At 37.2% G+C, this 24,704-nt stretch overlaps 1 protein-coding gene across 14 annotated transcripts in view; it reads right to left on the bottom strand.

The window, feature by feature from the left end:
• THOC2 (THO complex subunit 2) overlaps positions 1–24,704 on the bottom strand; it is a 128,658-nt gene that overhangs the window by 14,580 nt on the left and 89,374 nt on the right. For 8 of the 14 annotated variants that reach the window (XM_084870776.1, XM_084870772.1, XM_084870774.1 and 5 more), the window contains exons 19-33: positions 22,432–22,528; positions 19,997–20,114; positions 17,133–17,312; positions 16,223–16,387; positions 11,189–11,464; positions 10,021–10,162; positions 9,435–9,592; positions 7,587–7,715; positions 6,118–6,249; positions 5,838–6,022; positions 5,264–5,442; positions 4,923–5,025; positions 4,400–4,830; positions 4,143–4,201; positions 2,600–2,716 (exon numbers count right to left, since the gene is read on the bottom strand). In XM_084870776.1, the coding sequence (XP_084726902.1) occupies positions 2,600–2,716; positions 4,143–4,201; positions 4,400–4,830; positions 4,923–5,025; positions 5,264–5,442; positions 5,838–6,022; positions 6,118–6,249; positions 7,587–7,715; positions 9,435–9,592; positions 10,021–10,162; positions 11,189–11,464; positions 16,223–16,387; positions 17,133–17,312; positions 19,997–20,114; positions 22,432–22,528 (2,471 nt within the window). Of the gene's footprint in view, positions 1–2,599; positions 2,717–3,419; positions 4,202–4,399; positions 4,831–4,922; positions 5,026–5,263; positions 5,443–5,837; positions 6,023–6,117; positions 6,250–7,586; positions 7,716–9,434; positions 9,593–10,020; positions 10,163–11,188; positions 11,465–16,222; positions 16,388–17,132; positions 17,313–19,996; positions 20,115–22,431; positions 22,529–24,704 lie in introns of all 14 variants that reach the window. The other 6 variants (XM_084870767.1, XM_084870777.1, XR_014793764.1 and 3 more) reach the window with 5 other exon arrangements.

The following is a 24,704-nucleotide window of genomic DNA, read 5'->3' as shown; positions in this document are numbered from 1 at the left end:
TGTTTTAAGATGGTACTAGAAATTAAAAGTAGCATTCTCTTTTGAGGTGGTTATTGCTGCCCTCCTAAATTACACAGAACCCACGTTAAAGGAGCATGCTTTTCACACATTCTTTATCAAATGCAACTATAGTAGGATTGCTAGGTAAAAATACAACTGACCAAAATTAAAACTATGCCAATTGGAAATTGGGGTAAAAGGTGAACTGACAAAATATTTGGATACCAAGCTAGATTTTTCTCTCTTTAATTAATCAAATAAAAATAGTAAGTAAGCCGAAACCGGTTTGGCTCAGTGGATAGAGCATCGGCCTGCGGACTTAAGGGTCCCAGGTTCGATTCCGGTCAAGGGCATGTACTAGGTTGCAGGCACATCCCCAGTAGGGGGTGTGCAAGAGGCAGCTGATCGATGTTTCTCTCTCATTGATGTTTCTAACTCTCTATCCTTTTTTCTTCCTCTCTGTGAAAAATCAATAAAGTATATTTTTTTAAAAATAGTAAGTAAAAGAAAATTTTAAAGTATCCCAGGGCATAACTCAAAGGTTAAACTAAAAAGGGAAACAATTTTATATATGCAAGTGACAAGACAGCATGAAAAAATACACACTTATTTTGAGTCCTCTAAAAAATAAAAGCTACCCCAGGAACAGTAAATATAGACAGATCAAGTTTAGAGATCATTCTAAGCCCAGTAATTTTTGCCCTAAGACATATATATATGCTATTAAAATTTCCTACACACATAAAAATGCAACATCAATTACTGTGCAGACAAGTAAACTTTGGATGCTTTACCAAAGTCCAAAAGCCTAAGAGTTCATTTCAAATATTTATTGAACACCAAATAATATTGCCAGGTACCATACTAAAGCACAAAAGATCTGAAAAGTGGTGTGAAACACATAATTTTTAAAAGTGTATTCTTTTGCCATTTTCAAAATTTTCTGGTTGTCTGTGTAAAAACCTATGGAATTTTAAATGCCCAAAAAGTGACCATCTTTTTTTTTTTTTTTTTTTTTTTTTTAAGAGAAGTAGTAGTAACACTGACTTAAATCATTATAAATTAAAAAAAAACACACAAGACAAACACGTTAAGGGAGTTAGGAACCTGTCAACTACTGTTGAAACGGGTGCTAAGAATCAAGGAACCATAATGTTTTTGCTTGCAATTTGCTTTCATTGTGGTAATAAGAACACCTGAGGAAACTTAACTGTAGTCCAAGTTTTGATACTGACAAGTTATATGCCACTGGGAAAGAACCAAGAACATCTTCAGTCTCTTAGTCAAAAATACACTAACACCTATCCTATCTACCTCATAGCACTGTAATGAGCACAAAATGAGATAACATATGTTTCTATCACATATGTTTATTTTCAAAAGGTTTTCACAAATGTAAAGAGCCATGATCTTCATCATTGATTAGAAAATCCAGTTAACTTTATATAACAGCAGGTTTCAAACTGCTTCAAAGTATGTTTCAGGAAATACTCACAAGGCAACATAAATTTAAAGTAGCCCACACAAGCCACTGATTATTAAGACTGACATACACAATCCCAAACTGGTTGTGAAAACCTAATATGTTGCAATACATATTTAATGTAGCTAATGAAAAGTTTACTTTAAAAGCATTCACAGTACAAGCTGATACTCTTGATTAATACATATATTCTAAAAACAATGCTACAATTTCAGGACACAGGCACAATGGCTAATCTAAACTGTTAAAAATTAATGCTTATTTGCCCAATATCCATAGACATTTCATTATAAAGCTACAGATCTAGAAGCAATTACTACTGTCAACTGGCTTTGTTTCAAAATTTCATTTTATATTGGTCCACCAGTAAAGAATCATACTTAGCAGATATATAAGAGGAGGCAAAGTAGAATATAAAAGTAGAGTACAAGTTTTATAATAATAAAGACAAAATAACATGAACAATGGACAATTCAACTACAATAATGAAATGAACTCTGTAATAAGATATACAAACTGCACATTATTTTTAGTAGCAGTACTACTCAAGAAAATAGAGTAATAGGCAAGAATTAATACTGACATGTAAACACAACCATCAAGTTGAGTGTTCCCCATTCAGGAAAATGATTAGTTTATATTGACCATATTTCTTGATATTATGCCGCAACTACCAAAAAGGTAGCTCAGCATAGGCAATATAAATAATTTTATGGACTGAGATGGGCTCAGTTTTTAGAATGGTTATGTGAATGCATCAAATTTATGTTTTGATCTTTCAGGCTGCCTAAAAAAGTCAGAAAACAACCTGACAGATTTGTTTTAAGAAATTATATAAATCCCCAAAACAAGCCAACAGTGTCTTCCCCAAACCTTAATTTCCAGATTTTGAAGCATAAAAGGGTAATGCATAATACAGCAAGCAAGGAGAGATTATAGAAATGTTGCCACATCACACACATTTTAGAACAATCTCATTAAAAGGGACCATTGTCATCCATTTTCAGTTTGTGATAGATATTTTTTAGTTATCCTAATAGATCACTGAATTTACTAGGGCAAGGGTAAATAATTTTTTTGTATTACTTAGGCATGATGATTTTAAAAGACTCAAACCTTTGCTGAAGACTCCTTGAGTTCGATGAGACTGTCCTGTAGAAAATGAATGGAGATGACAGGTGAGCTGGCATAGTTCTCAGAACCCAGAAGAACTTTGGGAAGTATGGCTGTAACCTGGAAATAAACCAGCTACTTCTTGTGAGGATAAATCTCGTGATGTCATTAGTACATGAATATCAACAATAAAAAAAAAAAAAAGCAAAACCATGTAATGGAATTGTAATGTTTAAAAAAAATTAAATAAATTAATATGTACTCAATGTAACAAATAAAACTCTCTGCTCAGAATTTAAAAATAAATAATGCCACATATTCCATTACACTGTAAGTTACAGGTAATGTTAAGAGGCTTAAAAAAATCAAATTATTTTTTTCCTACACAAAAAGTTTAAAATAGTGGAGGGTCACTGTGGAAGAACAACACTATCATACATTTTCATAGTTTTAATTGGGAGGTTTCCATTTTTACTTTACTGTGACTCAAACATAATATACACACTTCATATCCTAGCCAAAAAACTCAGTGGCATTATATTAACAAGAAAACAAAATGTATTTTATAAAAGACTGATTTTTTCTTTTGCAAAGTGCCTCTGATGGTGAATCTCATACCTCCCAGAACAAAAAAAAAAGAAAAGAAAAAAGAAAAAGAAGAAAAAAAGAAAAAAGAAAATAAATTACGGTATTCCACCACAGTGCTCTTGATGAAGAATTAGTTAACTTACAGTTTTAAAGTTCAACGTATTGCAAATTCAAAGATTCCATGAAATTAGATGGCTTTATAATTAAAATTAAATATCGAGCAAGGAATGGCTACCCTGAGTCTTCAAGAAGGCTACACCCACGATTTTGTGCTGCAGTTGAATGCCTGGGGTTTCTCTTTGCTTGGTGGTAGGATTGGATGCCACATCTGCTTTTATGGTAACGCAAGGTTCAACTTGTTGGGAACCCAATGGGTATAAACAAACCTCCAAGGGAAGATACAACAGAAGCTGCATGCTCACTGAATATACACTACAGGAGAACTGATCACCAAGGAGACTTTAAAATGGAACTCCTTTCAAGATTCCTTCTTAGAAGGCACACATCGGTATGATGCTCATCAAGAAGCTTGATGAATTCAGAGGTATCTTGTTTATCCTGTGTCATCCAGGAAGTCTTCAATGCTATATATTCTTCAATATTTATGCTGAAAAATAGGCTTCATTCTGCTGAAAAGATTCATTTGCTTGTAGCCACCATTGCACTCCAAAAAGACTGCTTAAAGCAGCGAGGCACTTCTGGGTAAAATTTCTCTTGCACTTTGAAATACTATAAAATTAGTGCTCAGTCCTTGAAGTTGTAACATGTTTTTGTTACAAAAATACTCAATAGAAAAAAAATATCAGTCCACCAATACGTAAAAAATTCATTTTCTAATGCAACATGAAACCTCCAGTGGCTCCAGTGAATACTTGGCATAAGACTTGAAGGAAGTCAGGACACGTATTCCAAACAGGTGAGCCTAATATGGACGCTGCCTTCCTCAGGCTATACTAACCTTTACTGTTGAGGAATGTGATGGAGAAGGATGGGTATCAATTTTGCGGCGTTTTAGTTCTGTTGGGGAAAAAAAATAGTCACAATAAGACATATTTCCACTTTTTTCAAACACCTCAAAATATGACCAACTTTTAAGGTCATCAAGTATTAGTTACCCCAGTAAAGTTCCTAGGTAACTTGCCAAAACAAGGAGACAAACGCAAATATACGTAACAAAGACCAAAGGCAAACAAATATAAAGAAAGGCAAACTTGCCCCTTTCAGGCTCAGTAATATCTGATCGGGGAACAGGTGACTTCAAGGACCCAGAAACTGGCGTTTTTTCTCCTCCTTTTACGTTTTCCTTTGATTTCATTTCCTTTGCTATATCTCTTTCTCTGGATGGCTCCTTCTCTCTTTCCTTTTCTTGAGTCGATTTTGATTCTACGTTGGGAACAGTGGTCTTGAATTTCTCATCTTTAGCTTTGTCTTCCTTCTTGAATTTTTCTTTATCTTTGTCGGACTTAGGTGTTCTTTCCTTCGTCTCTCTGGCTTTTTCATCTTTATTTGGTCGCTCTTCCTTCGGTTTGTCTTTACCATCTTTACCAAGTACCCTGGCCTCTGGAGTAGTAGCTGGAGTCTTTTCTTTTTTCTCTTTTTCTTTCTCTTTGCCTTTTTCTTTGTCATTTTCTTTAACGGTTTTGCTGCTTAAGAATAAAAATGTAAGATTTTTTAAGACAGTCATAAAATATATTTCATGTTTTTAATCATTAAGGGTTTCTTACTGACTTGTTCCTACCTGTTAGAGCCACTATTTCCATTGCTTGAATTCCCTTTTGGTGTGGCACTAGAAGCTTTATTAACAGCTTTCACACCACACTGAGATCTCTCCCTTGATTTATCTGAAATAAAGGTAAGATTTTATTTGACAATCCCCTAAATATAAGTAAACTACAATTTCATAGCAAAATGATTAGTTTAATTAGAAGAAACAAAGGATTGATTACTCCTTGACAGTTACATACTCTTGCCTGGGAAATAAAGAATTATAAGGCAGCATTTTACTTGGCATGTGAAACAAAACATTTCAGCTTGTTGAAACAAACCACATTATTTATAAATTTCTACAAATAAGCATACCATTCTCCTCAGCACCGCTTTCATCAGATTTAGATGCACTTCCTATGGACGATGAAGAAGACCCACCACCAGGCCCATTTTGTACACTGGCAACTGCATTCCTCGGAGGGGGGTCTTTGTGATGAAACTCATTTTCAGGTATCATGTATGACTTTCTACTTTTCAACTGCCCAGAGTAGCTGAAAGTCGCACAAAGTGTTTAAATATACAAATACAAATAAAAAAATACAAACATGAGGTTTAAAAGAATAAAATTTCAATGAAAATTAATCCTTAAACTAAGATGCCTTTTTTTCACTATGAAGATCTGATAACCTAAATGATAATAAAGTTACATTTCCTCAAAACCAGTACATATTATATGACTTGTGAAACTATCATCCAGTATAGACCGGAAGCTGATAATCAGAAGTGACAACTCTCACCAGCCTGTGGGAACATGATCGCATAATCTCCCATAATCTCCTGAAGTAAAGCAGAAAATAAACTTCAACACTGTAAAACATTTTAAAGTCTTCAGAATCCTTCTGTTATCTAGTCTCATAAAAATCGCATTAAAGTATAATTGTGTTACCCCATAGCCAATGCATATAGATCAGGCCTCTTCTCTTTTTCTTCTTGGAAGATTTTGTGTACTCTTCTTTCCAAAGCCTGACCCAGATTCAAAACTTTTGGGTACCAAGGAAGTATTTTTGTTAGCACAATCAAGATATTCCTGATGTGAGTATATTCGCCTGTTTCAAGGCAATGTACTGATGCCTAAAACAAACATTTTAAGATCATTATAAAAGTGTAACTATGAAGAAAGAAAAAAACACCTTTGAGAAATTTGAGAAATACATATTTCTTTTTACCTTGGTTAGTTTGTAATGCCATTTATGTACAACATGCCGAAAATTTTCATAGTCTAATTGATCAGCTTTATTTCCGCCATCGAATCCAGTTGCCCGTAATATAGTAAGGAATCCTGGATAATTTCCACATTCCTAAGAGGCAAAAATAGGTTGCTACTTTAAAAGAAAAATCTGAAAAACAGCCCAGAGATGAAAGATGCTAACGACGCCTGGCCACGCTAGCAGTCAGCAGCTGTGCATTGCTGCAGGTTGCCCAGGAGCAAACCAGAGAGGGTTGGACCTGCATTGCCACCATCTGTCCATCATCCAGATATCATTGCTGACATGTATACATAAGGAACTATTTGACATTGAAACTGGGTCTCAGAACTGTTGGACACCGAAATTGGGACTCAAATGTTCTTTCTTATTATATGTTTATTTCTAGTCTGCAGTTGCAAGATTTTTCAAAGAAAAGAAATGGGGGGGGGAACAGTTATAGAGATAAAGAACCATTAAACAGACTGTCAAACTATAGCGGGAAGGCAAGGGAAGTTGGTGGTGGGGGGCTGTAAGAGATCAACTGAAGGACTTGTATGCATGCATATAAATATAACCAATGGATACAAGACATGGGGCGGGGGGAAGACTGCGGGGAGGTCAAGGGGGTAAAAAGGAGACATATCTGTCCCTCAAAGTAGCAGAAAGTAGACTAGATTAATGATTCTAAGTGAAAACATATGTGTTTTTGAATGCTAGGAAGTTTTCACAGAAAGGCTCAGTTTATCCCATAATACTAATTTGGAATGTTATCAGTTTGAAATAGGATAAAAATATATAGCATTTTAAATAATGGATTAATTATGCTTAAATTTTAAACACTGTTTTACAACTGAATCTTAAACTCATCTTCCCATTTAAAACTGAACAACCTAGCCGAAGCCAGTTTGGCTCAGTGGTAGAGCGTCGGTCTGTGGACTGAAAGGTCCCAGGTTCGATTCCGGTCAAGGGCACGTACATTGGATGCGGGCACATCCCCGGTAGGGGGTGTGCAAGAGGCAGCTGGTCGATGTTTCTTTCTCATCGATGTTTCTAGCTCTCTATCTCTCTCCCTTCCTCTCTGTAAAATATCAATAAAATATATTTTTTTAAAAAACACAAAAAAAACTGAACAACCTAGCCGAAACCGGTTTGGCTCAGTGGTAGAGCTTCAGTCTGCGGACTGAAAGGTCCCAGGTTCGATTCCAGTCAAGGGTATGTACATTGGTTGTGGGCACATCCCTGATGGGGGTGTGCAGGAGGCAGCTGGTCGATGTTTCTTTCTCATCGATGTTTCTAGCTCTCTATCCCTCTCTCCTCCTCTCTGTAAAAAATCAATAAAATATATATTTTTTTAAAATAAATAAATAAATAAAACTGAACAACCTAGAGATTTTATTGGAAGTGTCATTATATATGTGGGTAAAATATAAGCATATTATTAGTCATACCTTTTCATATGTGGCTCTATCACTGTGCCACCTAGTTACAGTCTCTAACATGCAGCAAAGAAATCTCCCATATCGACTAGCCTCATTTTCAGTACAACTTGCAACTGTGTAAATTATGTCAGAGAAAACCTACAGGAAAAAATGTTTGAGAAAAAAACAAACTAAAGTCAAAATTAGTTCAAAATATCAAAAGATCATATTACAGTAAATCATAATAAATCAAACAGGTAAGTTTAGTCAAAATCTATCTTCCCTTTTTACATTCACAATCCCAGAGACCTCTAAAGATTTTACATAGCTTTGGTGAAGAAATAGCACATTCATAAAACAACAACAAAACTTTTATAAAGAAAGCTGATTAACAGTGACAGAAGAAAACAGCTATCATTATTATTACACTAGAGGCCTGGTGCATAAAATTCATGCATGTACCCTCTCCAATATGGGACCCCTCTGGGGATGTCTGACTGGCTCTTGCAATCTGGAACTGCTGGGTCCTAACCCCTCTGCCTGCCTGCATGTCTGATCACCCCTAACCCCTCTGCCTGCATGCCTGATCGGCCCTAATTATCTCTGCCAGACTGCCTGATCACCCCTAACAGCCTCTGCCTCACCCCACACCCAGGGCCCAGGATTCCCTCCTCCAGCAGGTCGCAGGCACCCGGGACCCAGGCTTTCCTCCCTCTGGCTGGCCTCAGGCACTCAGGCCAGCTTCACCCGGGCCAGCCGCAGCTACAGAGGACCATGGGCAGGCGGCTTTACGAGGGCCACAGCTGCAGGACCCCAGGACTAAGGGGCGGGTTGGTTTATCCAACTCCCAGGCTGCATGTGCAGATGCAGCCGCTGGCACCCAGGACCGTGGGGCGTGCAGCATGTCCCTCTCCTGGACTGCAGCCTGGCTGATCCCCAGTCCTCTCTCCTTAGTGTTGAGTGCCTGAGCAGTTAAGGCATGACAGTGTAAGGCTGTGACAATTATTTGCATCTTAGCTCTTTATTATATAGGATCATTAACTTTTGCAGAGACTTAGCCATAGATATCACTGGGGTTAAGGGGACACTAAGCAGAGGCAAGTCTGATAGAAACCAGAAATAGGCAGATGACATGCTGTAACATATATTACAGTTTAAACCACAAAATGCAGTAATTAAGAAAAACACCAGGTGCAAAAAGTTACGAATGTGACCATGACCATGCTAAAAAGCATCCCTGCTGCTATGTTATGTGCAAAGTTGTAAGCTTTTTTTGTTGTTTTTGAGGGGTGAAGATTAAAATCGGAGATGAGTATAGCAAACATATAAACCCAAATGTTGAGTTAATAGATTAACTAGAGGTGCTTTTTATGTATCGGGCATTATTCAAAGTGCTTTTGTGTGTATTGACTCATTTAATACTCATAACAATCTTAGGAAGTAGGTACTATCCCATTTTACAATAAGAAAACTGAATCAGACAGTTCTCCGGGAAAGGGGGAGTGGTGGATTCAGGAAGAGACTGAACATAAACTGTGCACCTATGGATGAGGACAATGGGGGGTGGGGAGGGAGTAGAGGGTGGGGTGGGAACCTGGTGGAGGGGGGAAGAAATGAGGAACCTTTGTAATAATATGAACAATAAAGATTGATTTAAGAATTAAAAAAAAAAAGAAAACTGAATCAAAGAGAGGTTAAAAAACTTGCCAAAGATCATGTAGCTAGAAATTAGTAGAGCTAGGATTCAAGTTCAGGAACTTGGCTCTTGAGTTCATGCTTTTAACCACACATACAACAATACCTACATAGATTATAATGTTTAGCTATCTTTTCATGAGACTTTTTTTTAAAAAAAAGGTTGCAATAAAAAGAACTTACTCGATCATAACAAAGAAGTGTGGAAAAATTTGGAGTTTTCTGTTGATGTACCAATTCAACAAAACGAGCACAGTAAACAGCATCAATTGCTGAAAAAATACATCGAGGAAATATACACAGCTGTAGAAATTTTGTGATGGTCTCATTTTTTGTAGATTCTAAAAATAAGGGAAGAATATATTAAGTGGTAAACTTCTTCCTCAAGTGCATCAAGGACACTAAACATGACAACATATTAACTTTAGTATAGAGAATGCTATACAATCACAGGCTACTTAGTTAGCAACAAAAGGGTCATGCCTAGAATAAGACTTTCATTTTTACTCTGTGGATACTTTTCTATCTATAATTTTTCCAGAAATAAGATTTTATTTAAGAAATTAAATGTAGTTATAAGCTAATTAATTTTACAAGCAAACTAAATAAATTCCTTCAGTGAACATGTGAAGATGACTCTGCATTAATTAATAACAAAAAAAGGGATAGTGAACAGAGTTGAAATACAAATATAATACACTTCAACACCTCCAGTTATAAAGGTCTGCTTTTGTAATTTAGCAGTATCAGAATAATTTCAACAACATACTTGCTAAAAGCCAGTTGTCTTTTTCCAGTTTCAGTCTCTGTAGAACTCGCTGTACATGTTCCATCTGTTTCTTTTCTTCTTCAAGAAGTTTGTCCTGAAGGGCAGTACAGCGCTCCTTCTCTTTTTTCTTTTTATTTGGAGGCTACAAAGTATAAGTTAGATATTTTTCTAACTACAGGCACATTGCCTCCCTTTCTTTTAATTAAAATTTTCAAAAAGAGATAAATGCTATTTTATGTTTATTACTTCAATAGGGGTGTTCAGGAGTCTACTTACATATGCTTTCACCTCCATTTAACAAATTCAAGAAAAAGTTACTCAATCTTTGTACACCTTCAAAACAGGCTATCTTCTCAATACTGGTACCTTTATTCTGAGCCACAGAGTCATCTTTTGACTCTTCCATCTCCTTCATTCCAATATCACAATACATTACAAGTTTTGTGCATTCCCACAGCCTCCACCATAGTCTATGCTCTCAGCACTTCACAATGACTTACCCAAAAAGACACCTGGCTGATCTTCAGCTTACTGCTACTCCTTTACCCTATCAAATGCATCCCTCATACCATTGTCATGAATAATTTTTCTAAAGTAGCATTTTTATCATTAAGTCCTTCCTTAGAAATCTAAAATAACCCTCAATTTTATCAAGTCCTCTTTTCTAATATTCACTACTCTACACACAGTGGCCCCACTCAAACTTATCACTGAGCCCATTGGCTGCTGAAAACTTGGGACCACTTCACACCTTTGCTGGAGCTCTAGGGTAACCAATTTGCCTTCATTATTTTCAAACCTGATCTATCTTCAAGGCCTATCCAGCTCATGACTCACCTCCTCAATAAAGCCTTCTCCTAAAGAGTTCTCTTTGGTACTACTATTTCTCTTGCAATGAGGATCACACAGATCATTTTTAAGTTCATTAACATAAACTTCAGTAGAAAAGCAAACTCAAATACCTTTTGAATGATCAAAACATCCACATACTCACCAAGCTCTTGGCCCCAACCATTGAGAGATCACCATTAAACCCATTTAGGACAATATTATATAGCAACAGGATTGTGGCTTTAAGGAACCCGAGCTAACACAATTTCAAAGTATGGGTATTGCTAAATTAATACCATGACATTATTGTACTTGAGCTACTAGAATAAAAACCTACCATTTCCTGATTGTCATCAATTGCTTTCATCTGGACTTTAAGTTTACTGACTTCCCGTTCATAGCTGGTGTGTGGAACTGCAAGGTCATACATTGTCAATGACCAGAATGTGGCATAGAATTGAGGGCTGATGTCATCCCAGACTTTGGAAACATGTAAGGAGACCACTGCTTCATGGACAGGAGCCATCACCATTTCACATGATGTAATATACTTGTGAACTTTATGTTGCTGTTTACTTCCCTTTTCTGATTTTTTAAGTTCGTCATATTTGGACTGGAAATAAAAAGTAAACACACATACACAACACAATTTATAGCATTGACTTTCACTGTATAAAAATCTATGTTCCCCAAACTGAGCTAACAAGTGAAAACAGAAACAGGCTCATAGAAAAAGAGCACGAAGACAGCTCAGAGTGTAGTGGTAGAGGGACTGAGCAAAAAGGAAAAAAGAGAGAGAACTCATGGACCTGGACAACAGTGTGGTGACTGCAGAGTTCGAGAAAGAGGTGGGTCAAAGTGGAAGAGGGCATAGAGGGGATAAGCAGTGGTGGAAAAATAACTTTTTAAATGAAAAAAAAAATCTATGTTCCCTTTTCAAATATCAGAAGATGACTAATCAAAACTGTTGTAAGAATTCTAGTTTCTTACCAAAAAGACATTTATTTTAAGATAAATCATTCCTGGAAGCTGTTCCAATTTTTAGTCCTGTATACTCACTAGCAGCTTTTCAGAAGATTCTAATTGAATCTGACCTGTTGAGTAAGTGAATAAGGTATGTATGGCCCCGGTCCATTCCCCCTAACCTGTTCTCTCTTATTGAGATAGGCAATCAATGATTCTCTCTCATCACTGATGTTTCTCTCTCTCTCTCTCTCTCTCTCTCTCTCTCTCTCTCTCTCTCTCTGTCTCCCTTCCTCTCTGAAATCAGTAAAAATATATTTTAAAAAAGAGAGAGAGAAGAAACTGGATCAGCCCTAGCTGATTTGGCTCAATGAATACAGTGTTGGACGGCATCTGAAGGGTCCCGGGTTCAATTCCAGCCAAGGACATGTACTTTGGTTGCAGGCTCAATCCCTGGCTCTGGTCATAGTTCATGCTGGAGGCAACCAATCAATGTTGTCTCTCTTACATTGATGTTCCTCTCTGTGTGTGTCTCCTCCTCCCTTCTACTCTCTCTAAAAATCAATATCCTCAGGTGAAGATTAACAAAACAACAACAAAAATAAATAAGCTGGATCAATGCTTAAAAAAAGGTTATGAGAAAGTCACCATAAGACTACTAAGTAGGTTGACCAACTGTCCAGGTTTGCCAGTAATTTATGGATTTCCCAGCATTCAAGACTTTAGTGCTACAACTGGGAAAGTCCCAGGCAAACCAGGATCAACTGGTCACCCTAATACCAAACTAATAAGATTTTCTATGAATGACTATGGTATATTGGAGTTTAAAGTATGTGGGAACTGACACTAGCTTTTTTGACCTGGTTGGTTTGTCCTAAGTAGGAGGAGAGCCAGAGGAAGGCCATACTCTTAACTGTATGAGAAAAAGAATGTTAGTACAATGGAAAGAACTACATTATTAGTTCACAGAGTGTATGCCAAATGTCAAAAATAAAATAATACCAGGTGAAGCTATTACTACAGCCTCACATACCTCAGTCTCTTTAGGATAACGGAGCCCTCACCCAGAAAATTCTGTTTGGGTTAGGTATCACCCCTGAAGATGAACTTGAGAGGAGATCTAAAACTAGCTTCTTCTTCATGTTAGAAAAGCACTTAATCATTCAGTTTGTGCTAAACATGAAACCCAGAACTAAAAAGTCAGAATTAAAAGTTAAGCAGACTCTTCCTTCCTGAGTGCTGCTTTACCTCAGGCTCACTAGAATTGAAGGCATAACAAGTACTCTTTGTTCCAGAGGGTATCTCAAGCAGGCTATGAGAATAGTACAATTATTTTAGAAGTAGGAAAATTTATCTCATGTTATTCACATTTTACAGTACATGCTGATAACTACTGAGACCACACAGGTGACAAAGTTACAAAGAAAATTACTTATGAGAGAAAAGTCCCAATTACATCAGAGACCTGAGAGAACAGTAGCTGAGATAAGAAAGGGTTTTTAAATTTTGAGAGCAGGTCCTAATGATGGTAACTAACATGAATCCCTGTGAGCAGAATGACATTTGCTAAGGTTTTAACAAAACAAGATAAATTTGTGCTCAAACTACCTGCATAAGGTAGCTTGACTAGCTGGTTTGAGTGAGATTTAGATTAACTGAGGGGAGCCTTTCAGACCCTGTTACAAGGTGGTTCTCAGTCATTAAAACTCAAATATTAGGTTATAGGTATGAGAAGATTACATGACAGCCCCAGTCTTTCAAATCCTCTGGTTCTGAATCTGTTACTTCTATTGCTATGCACCCCCTATTCCCTACCTAGTTAAAAAAAATAGGCTTGATCAGTTACATTGCATGTTTACCTAGGATGAACATTTCCTTGTTTAAAACCCTCATCAAGCTCACATCTTTAGTCAAATGGAGAGGCACAATGGTTCTACATCTCAAGTCACCTGGAGAACTAGATCTATGGAACAGAACTGTTCCACAGTTATTGCTGTACTTCTAATTATTGGTTTAAAAAAAGCTCTTGCTGGCTCAATAATTTAAGCAGTGTTTGGTTGGCTGAATTATTCTCATGAAAGCCTGCTAGTAGTGAACTTATGGAAGGGACCTAGCAGTCTTCCAATACTCAAATTCTCTCATCAAAGGCTCTTCAAGAGAGGCTTTTACTAAAAACAGCAAAAGCAAGGATCCCCGGGAAAGGTTGGATATCATCCACTGCAACCAAAGTTGCTGGGGAACTCCCTTTGCAGAGGGTGGCATGTAGGCTCTGTATAGTTCTTTGTTTTCTTCCTCAACCCTGAGGAGGAAATGATATTTCTTGGTTTAGTTTTATATCCCTTAAAGGACAACGGCATAATATTTTACACAAGCTACAGAAAAGGCAACTATTAGTATGAATGAGCTTCTCCATTTTCTGACCTGGAAAAGTTCAGCCAACTTCAGGTAGCCAGGTATTTCTGTTTGCTAGGCTTCAATGTCGCTGATTAGTGTGTTCTCAGTATAGTACAAGGCAGGTTAGAATTCCTGAGATGAAGAAATTCTCCCTGATCTTCTTGGGGGGGGGAGGGCCGGGGGGGAGCAACAACACAAGGCAAAGCTATGCAAAGACCACAAGATATTCTGAATTGAGAGATTCTAAAGGACAAGAAAAGCTTAGAAGAAGTCAATGGGGGTAAAGGGGACATATGTAACACTTTCAACAATAAAGACTGACTAAATAAATAAATAAATAAATAAATAAATAAGGCCTATTCCTTCTCCCTATTCCCCTTTCTCTCTAGAAAGAATACCAAAGAATAGCTGCATGCTAATAAAGTGATAATTAAACCAATTAACATTTAATTAGTTGTTAGAGGGAGTTGTGAGACTGTAGCAGTTTATATGTAAACACTAAGAGTTAATGGTTGGTTAAATGATCAATTATACACCAAATTTCTCAGTGCCTTTATTCCATGACTGTACTACACAGCCTTGTATCCTACTGGGAACAAAGAAGGTATCCTAGCTTAAGAGACAAGTCTAAAATCTTTCCCCAAATTTGTAAAGGAAGCTTTGTATAGTACAATAAACAGAAGGGCCAGAATCCAATTCTGACCCAAAATTAAGAATTTGCTGGGACTCCAGAAAGTACCAGATTCCAGAGGACCATGGCCCTGAGGGAAAAGGAAAAATGAATTCCAATTAGAGGTCACTGCTTTGCAGGTAACAGTGGCAGAGTAGAGAGGGCTATCTCCTCGTCCTAGTCACTACTGGGATACTCTGCTTCAGAAGGCTCTAGTTTGCTTTTCATGATGTTTTTTGTTTTCAGTTGTTTCATGTAGGTGGAGAGAGAAAAAAACAACCATAAATACACCTTTCCTAGAAGTTACAAAACAGACACTGTAGAATTTTTAGAATGTTTGGTAGTTAAGACTTTCTGTCTATATTTTTTTCAAGGCAGTATGCATAATAGTAACTATCTGACAGGGATATTGTCATTGAGGAAACAGGACTGTGTATTCAACAGGAGTGTTTCTCAAAACGACACACCACATTCATTAATTTCAGAATCATCTAGTACTTCTTAAAAAACAAACAAATAGCCCTAACCAGTTTGGCTCAGTGGATAGAGCGTCAGCCTGTGGACTGAAGGGTCCCAGGTTTGATTCCAGTCAAGGGCATGTACCTTGGTTGCGGGCACATCCCCAGTAGGGAGTGTGCAGAAGGCAACTGATTGATGTTTCTCTCTCATCGATGTTTCTAACTCTCTATCCCTCTCCCTTCCTCTCTGTAAAAAAAAAAAAATCAATAAAATATATTAAAAAATAAAATAAATAAAAACAAAACATTTCCGGGTACCATTCAAGTTATTAAATTAGAATTGGGGGCCATGGCCAGTGTGACTCAGCTGGTTGGAGCATTGTTCCATACCAAAAGGCCTCGGGTTCGATTTCCAACGAGGACACATATCTCGGTTGTGAGTTTAATTCCCCTGGCCCTGGCAGGGTACATGCAGGACGCAACCACTCAATGTTTCTCTCTTTCCTGCTCCCGCTCTCTAAAAATCAATGAATATGTCCTTGGGTGAGGTTTAAAACAAAATTAGAATTATGGGACATGGGACTCAGTTTTTAAGATGCTTCGTTGGTGATTCTCATCTATACTAATGTTTGAGAGCTATAGTTCTCGAGGGCCCATAAGACATCAACCTGGACAACTAGTGGCACAGTAACAGTAAAATTATAGAACTAGTAAGACTTACTTTTAAAGGGGACATTTTCATTATACACTGCTCAGAGATGAGTATTAACAAAAGAGTAACTCTCCAAGAGACAATCTATATGTCAAAGTAAAATGCAAATACAAATAAAACATTTAAAATTATTTGTAATTGTTTATAAATGATAGCAATGATATTTATACTTACTGAAATATGGTGTGCATACATTGGCCTAGACAGGAAAAATGCTGCATCATGGGGTGTATGAAATTCATTACAGAGCACATCAATTGAAGGCACTCGCTTTATATAATCTTCTGTGCTTAGATTAGATGCTAAAAACCCACCAAACTGTACCAGGGTATCATGACACTAAATTTAAAAAGACAAAAAAATAAATAAATGTGCTATCATTTTATAAAAGCAACATAAAAATTTTTCCAAAATGATTAAGGTGCCATTTAAAAAATATTTTGATTAACAAGAATTTAAATTTGACAAATTGAAAGTACTTTAAAGACAATCTACAAACATAATCGTATTACAAAAAAAGATGCCAAGGGTACTGAAAGTATACTAATCTAAGGCTTTAAGATCAATGAGTTCTCAAGTTCCAAGTTATTGTTCATCACTTTGAGTAGAATATATTTACTTAAATCACATATAACAATTTTATGTAGACAGAATTTACTTGCCCTTAAAAGATGAAAACTTCATTTATAAAATATATGTGATCCTTTTTCTTTGTAGTATAGTGATTGTTAAGCACATTTTGTATGTGAACCATAGATTTGGTACTTAATATTTATAAATATATTTTATAAATAAAGATCACATCTACTTTGCTGTGACTGAAATTCCAGAGATTAGGAAAGATATGAGAGCAAACAACTTAGTTATCTACTTAACTTATACATATTATTACATCTCCTAGAGCCACTGATTAAATATCATAATTTGCACAAATATAGCCCATTTCCAGAATGTATACTTTACATTAGAGCTGTTTCATACTCATATGTACAAAATTACAATTTTAGAGTTATAGAACATGCTATATTTGCCATTATTGGGATTTTTAAAAATCAACATAAACACAAAAGCCACTTTAACTTGCCTGATCATAGAGCTTTCCAACAAGTTTCAAATGTTTCTCTCCACCTTCTTGAAAGATCACCCCATTCCTCTGCTGAGCCATAAGCAAACAGAGAGGAAGAGCAAGATCATGGTCCAACAGTGCATCCTTTAATCTCTGGGAGGATTTTTTAGTGTTTCTTATCTGGCCAAAATAACCACCCTGCAAAAGAGAAGATATAAATTTATTTTTCCTTTCTTTAAAATTTTATTTTAATGATACTGTTACTAGTTATAGTCACTGACTTAAATAACTGCCAATTGCCTTGAAACTTCTGCCTATTTTCCATTTTCTGCCATACAGTCTCTTATAAAAGACTAGTGGCCCGGTGCACAGATTCTTACACATTAAAATTTTTTTTAAATATATTTTTATTGATTTTTTTTTTTTTTTACAGAGAGGAAGGGAGAGGGATAGTCAGAAACATCAATAAGAGAAAAACATCCATCAGCTGCCTCCTGCACAGCCCCCACTGGGGATGTGCCCTCAACCAAGGTACATACCCTTGACAAGAACCGAACCTGGGACCCTTCAGTCCGCAGGCTGACACTCTGTTCACTGAGCCAAACCAGTCAGGGCACATTGAAATTAATTAGAAGAAAGATTCGTGCAGTATGTGACAGGGGGTAGAGGAGGCTGGGGGAAGGCAATAGGGGGAAAAGGGAGATATATGTACTACTATATGTAATATTTTAAACAATAAAAAAAGAGAAAAAGAAAAATTACATGTCAAAATAGTATATATAATATCCTATCTAATAAAAGAGTATTATGCAAATTGATCATACCTCTACTACACCCAAAAGCCACGCCCACCAACCAATAAGGAGCGAGTGTGCAAATTAACCTATTCAATATGGCTGAAGTCATGGAGCAAGCAGGAAGCTTGGGTATCCCCAGCAACAGAAGAAGCCAAGCTTTCCGCACACCCTGGACTCCACTCAAGGCTACAAAGTTTCAATTATAGAAGATAAATAAATCACAACAAAAATGGCTGTGGCCACGGAGCAAGCAAAAGGCTTGGTTTCCCCAGTAATGGAGGAAGCCAAGCTTTCCACACAACCTGGACTCCACTCAAGGCTACAAAGTTTCAATTATAGAAGATAAATAAATCCCAGATACCAGGGCCTCCACTTGGGTCACCTAGGGGCATGGCCGGCCTGCAAACCACCACAGGCCCCTTGACCATGCCACCCCACGCCCCAAGGGAAGTCCCACCCTGATCCGGGAAACCCTTCAGGGCAAACCAGCTGGCCCCCACCCATGCACTAGGCCTCTATCCTATCTAAGAATAATATGCAGATTGACCATCACTGCAACACAAGATAGCTGCCCCCATGTGGTCAAAGATCCTGACCCCATGTGGATATAAGATGGCCACCACAATATGGCCAGCAGGGGAGGGCAGTTGGGGGAAATCAAGCCTGCAGGAGAGGGCAGTTAGGGGTGACCAGGCCTGCAGAGAAGGGCAGTTGGGGGGGGACCCAGGCCTGCAGGAGAGAACAGTTGAGGGGGACCAAGCCTACAGGGGAGGGCAGTTAGGGGTGACTAGCAGGCTGGCAGGGGATGGCACTTAGGAGCAAACAGGCTGGCAGGGAAGCAGCTAGGCATCAATCAGACTGGCAGGGGAGTGGTTAGGAGGTGATCAGGCTGGCAGGCAGAAGCAGTTAGGGGAAATCAGGAAGGCAGGCAAGCGAGTGGTGGGAGCCAGCAGTCCTGGATTGTGAGAGGGATGTCCGAATACCCTACCAGGATCGGGCCTAAATGGGCATTCGGACATCCCTCAGGGGGTCCCAGGTTGGAGTGCGTGCAGGCTTGGCTGAAGGACACATACTCCCTTCCCCTTGTGCATGAATTTCGTGATCAGGCCTCTAGTAGTATTATAAAATTAAAATACAAAATTAAATTGTCAGTGCACACCATATGTACTGACCAGTCGGTTGGACAGTCAGATGGATGTATGGTTGGTCACTTAGCCTTTTAGATAGATACAGATAGATAGATAGATAGATAGATAGATAGATAGATAGATAGATAATTCTTTATTCATTGTGGAACAGATTCAACAACAGAGTAACTATGTTCAGATTTATGCCAGTTAGGATAACAAGGACCACAAAAGATTTTATATTTATTTCCTCTACAGATATGGTTTATTCCCTTACAGGCACCAAAGTAGCTTGAGGGAATATAAAAATCAAGAAAGCATTCCTTTTTCTTTACTTTATTTCAGCTTTTTTTAAAAAGTATATTTTATTTATTTCTTACAGAGGAAGAGAGAGGGACAGAGAGTTAGAAACATCAATGAGAGAGAATCATCGATCAGCTGCCTCCTACACACCCCACACTGGGGATGTGCACGCAACCAAGGTATATGCCCTTGACCGGAATCGAACCAGGGACCTTTCAGTCCACAGGCCGACACTCTCCACTGAGTCAAACCGGTTTTGGCTGTTTCAACTTTTTAAAAAGGTTAAAATATGCTCTGGCCAGGTAGTTCAGTTGGTTAGAACGTCGTCCAGACCCTCAACCTTGGTCAGGGCACATACAAGGATCAACCAATGCACGCATAAATAAGTGGATCAACAAATCAACATTTCTCTCTCTCTCACTCTTTTCTTCCTCTCTCTCTCGTCTAAAAAAAAATTAATAAAAACATTTAACTAAAGGTTAAAATAACTAACAATCACAATTTTTAAAAGGAAGGTGTGGACAATTGTGAGAGGAGAATAAGTATGGCTCTGATGTTTGGTTTATGTACTTAAGTACTGTTTGGATTCTTTAACATTAGCATGCATACATTTTTAACTTGAAAAAAATCAATAAATAAAAATAGCAACTCTCACCTCAGCTTTTAGTTGCTCTCCACCAGTCATGGCCTCTAGTTGCTCCATTGTCATTTCCTCTGTAATTTCTATTCCTGCCATTTTTTGTACCACTTCTTTCAATATAAGAAGGTCAAAACTATTTAGAGAAAATAAAAAACAACCTATAGTTGAAACTTCAAACATAAAAGTGACAATATATTGTAACTGAGAACCCTTAAACTATTGTACGTAACATAAGTATGAGGAGAAAGGGGTTAAAGCATTTTTTAAGGAAAAACTTCATTCCTAGAACTGTACAAAAAACATTTGGGCCATGTAATATGTTTACATTTACTTGAACATTTTACTTGGAAATAATGTCAAATGTACAGATATCATGCAAAGTTAAAAAGTCTAAAGCTTTATCCCAACTTCACCTACATTAACATTTTACTCCTATTTGCTTTATCATTTGTGTTTTCTCTTTCCTTCCTCTCTCTCTACATACACACAGACACACACTTTTTAAACCATTTCAGAGTTCATTTAGTATGTGACATCATTTAAGGTTACATTTCACCCTTAAAATTCGTAAGACTATATTTCCTAAGAGTGCATTTCCTAAAAATACAGCTATACTCTTATATAACCACAGCAGTAATCAACTTTAGTAAATCTAACATTGATACAATCCTTTATTCTACAGTTCATATTTCATTTTTATCAGCTGAATTTACAGTTCATATTCCATTCTTATCAGTGACCCAATCATGTCCTCCATAACATTTTTTTAACCCTTCAGTATAGAATGGCAAATAAATGTTTTTTATGGTATAGAGATATCTCTTTAAATAATCACACACACTTGGAAAGAAGTGAGGGACGAAAGAAGGGAGGGACGGAAAAAAGGAAAAGATAGCCCTAGCTGGTTTGGCTCAGTGGATAAAGTATCAGCCTGAAGACTGAAGGGTCCTAGGTTCAGTTCCAGTCACGGACACATGCCAGAGTTGCAGGCTCGATCTCAGGTGTGGAGAGAGGATGGGGAGGGGGGCATGCAGGAGGCAGCAGATCAATGATTCTCTCTCATCGTTGGTGTCTCTGTCTCTCTCTCTCCCCTCTCCCTTCCTTTCTGAAATAAATAAAAATATATTTTGTTTTAAAAGGAAGGGGACAGAAATTCCATGTTGTACTTAAGCCTAACATGACAATTTAGTTGCCAGCCTTAAGCACATTTATTATTGTGCCCCACAGTTAGACATTTTAATTTTTAAAGTTCCGGATTGTCGATGGAAATAATGCCTATGACTTCCAAGACAGTCCGTCTTTAATTAGTTAAGTAATGAATATAAAGTGAAAACATTCTTTCCCATAAAACAAATGCAGACATTTTCCCAAAGGTAAAGCTAGATATATCCAATACACAGAGAAATAGACAAAGGAACAGTTTTCTAAGATTTTTGTACTTACTCTTTCAACTGGCCTTGTCTTATCTAAACATAGTTTTTGAAAACAAGAGGGCCCTAATGCAAATTAGTATGCAACAAGTCCCAATAAAACATTTTAATTTTTCTTTAAACTATCTTTTAATTAGATGGTCACAAAAACTATATTTACAGTACAGAGAACTAAATTATAGATTTTAAAATAATATTATGTTCTTCTAGCCTATAGACACTAAAGAGTAAGATGCCTAGGAATAGCCAATCAGATGAGCATAGCATAAGTGCCATATTCATATCATCCTGAAACTAAATATTTTTTAAATTTTCCCTAAACCAAAATAATGATGTCAAGAATTTCTTAGGTAATATTTGTTTGGAACACCAGATAGCTTCACAGATTTTTTGTTTGCTCTCTACCAGAAAGCTTTTGAAAACAATTTTCAGTTCTTTGATTTTAGTCATTCTACTGCTGATAAGGTTTAATATACATACTAATTCAAACTCTAAGCACTGATATTAGTCCAGAATAAAATGATAAAACTCAGTATTTATAAAGAAAGGAGGGTACTATTCAAAAGGTATGTAAGCTTTATGTCTTTTTAAATTTCAAATTCTAAAAATAGTTGTATTAAAGACACTATATACACTCTGAGAATAAATATGTTCCTACCAAATACTCAGTGTAAAGGCCAACCGCTGTCCTGCAGCATAATTAATAGTTTTGTTATAAAAGGATTTACAATATATCATATTAACCATTTATTCAAAAGCCAAACAGGTAGTCAAAATGAGTTACTCTTTTCAGAGTTACATATACAGCCAAATATTAATTTCTTTTGGCCTGAAAGTATTTATGTATTAAATTATAATTTATTTTAATTAAAGAATTCCACATATATAAGTGAGCAACTCTTCTACTTAAGACTACAATCAACAAATAGTTTTTCAGGATAATAGAAATCATAATATCCCAATGTCACCAGAAGCACTCTAATTATTAAATTTCATTTACTTATAATTTGCTATGAATACCTTTTGCCCGCCTTTAGCTGATTAGCCACATACTGAAGAAGACCAGCAAGATCAATTGGATATTTACGAAAAACTGCACCACAGAAACTAGCCAGACCTATATGAAATTAAAAAAGGGCTTTTTAAAAACAATTCATAAAACAAAAAGTACAATTTTGAATATCATTTCTTCAACTAACTCAATTTCTAAAACAAAATAAGGTAAGAAAAATTGTATTGCTGATGCCAATTAATAGTTTTATAATTGATAATAGCTAATAGTTACTGAGGATACATATGCAAAACACTGTACTAAATAAACACTTTATGTTAACTATCTCATTTAATCTTTATAATAATCGACTTGGGTTTGATGAAAATTTAGAACCCAGATATAATATATCTTGCTCATGGTCACATAATTGGTATGAGGTAAAGCAGTAATTCAAATGTATATGGTCTGTTTCCAGAACCTGTGGCCATGACAAAATCTTTTCAGATTACTCAGTAAACTTGAATGGTCAACAAAACACCTGCTCCTCAAATGTTTGTCATTTAAAAAAAAATGTTTTTATTTAGGGTCATGCTACTAGTTGTGGAGGGGAAGGAAACAGATAAATCATTGCCAGATCAAGAAGCAAGCAAAAAAAAAAAGGCCAATTTTAACCAATAGTCTTTATTACATCATGAGCAGAGAGAAAAATCCCAGTCAAGTTAAGAGGAGATCCAAGTAGAATCAGTTTATCTGTAGCCTTTTTGACAATTTTTTCTTGAGCCCCTAAGGGATAATGGACAAAACACAGTCCTGCCCTCAAGGAGCTTACAATCTAGTGATGGATAAAGAAAGTAAACTGAAATAACTATGAGGAATAAAAATGATCCATGGGAATACAGAAGACAGACACCTAATTGTGGCTTTGAGGTAGGAGCTTTAACAAGGAAAGCTTTCCAAAGAAGGTGACCTCTAAGCTGAACTCTAAGATGTAATGGAGATGAGTGAGCATGAAGGGTATTCAAAGTAGACGGAATAATGTGAAAATGAGACATGGAAAGTGCAAGAACTTCAATATTAATGGACTATTGCGGAAGAGCAAGAGATGAGGCTAATACAGTGAGTAACCTGATTCCCAAAGAACTTAATTGTATCACTTATTAGATTGCAGACTTTAAAGGGCAATGGGGAGCTACTGAAAGATTCAGTTATCAGACAGGACAGGTTGAAAAAAAAGGGGAACTGGCAGCTAGAAATCAAAGATACAAGACATTTTTTTAAAGGCTAGGGTTGGAAACCAAGTTGGCAGTATAAGGTAAATAACTAATTGTTTACTACCACAACAATTTTAAAACTACAACTGGAAAACAGAGCGGATATCATCCAGAACCACTGGAAAGCTGGCTGAGTGGGAGTTCTATAACTAGAAAAAAAAGAGAAAAGGACGCTGAGCCTCAGGACCTGTGCAGGTGCAGAGATCTATGAGCGTGGAAAGGGTGGGCAGCTGAATATGCACCTGGCTTACTCGCAGCGCGCTGAGAGGGTGGGCAGCAAACATGCGACTAGCTTTCTCATTCGGGAGGAAAACAAAACCTCCCAATTGCACTGAAATCCAGATCCGGTCAGGGAGAAACTGGACTGTCTGGCAGCAGGCAAAACTCAAGAACAGCCTTCTCTCAGAGGGGTGCAGCCATTGTTGCAGGACACGGAGAACAGGGCCCTCTTAAGACGGGGCTGACGGGAAACCAAAGATTGTCTGCTCCACCCTGAGACTCCACCCCATCCAAACTGAGCACAGAAACCCTCCCAGCAGAGACACTGCTGATCCTCACAGCCAATTTGCTTGGAGATCAACTCCCCCCAGTGATACCAACAAGCAAGGCTTAAACTTCAAGACTGCACATACAGCCCACAAAAGGCTGCACCAAGAGGGTCCACCACAGGTAACTGGGGAAGGTGAGCTACTGGGTCCTGCTATGACACCTGACACACAAATCAACTCAGGGAAGCAGCTAAAATGCGGAGACAAAGAGACAGGCATAATTGAAGGAAATGGAGGAAAGCAAAAGACTGGATATAGAGTTCAAAACCACAGTTACAAGGTTTTTCAAGAATTTCCTAGAAAAGGCCGATAAATTAAAGAGACCCTTGAGGATATGAAAAGGGGTCAACTAGAAATTAAGCATATACTGACTGAAATAAAAAAATATTATACAGAGACCTAAAAGCAGACCAGAGGATCTCAAGAATAAAGTCAAAGATTTGGAATTCCAAGAAGCAAAAAAACACTCCTCAGGAAAAG

Source organism: Pipistrellus hanaki (assembly GCF_964339955.1).
Source record: "Pipistrellus hanaki genome assembly, chromosome: X".
Classification (NCBI taxonomy): Eukaryota; Metazoa; Chordata; class Mammalia; order Chiroptera; family Vespertilionidae; genus Pipistrellus; species Pipistrellus hanaki.
This window is presented reverse-complemented; position numbering and strand designations above follow the sequence as displayed.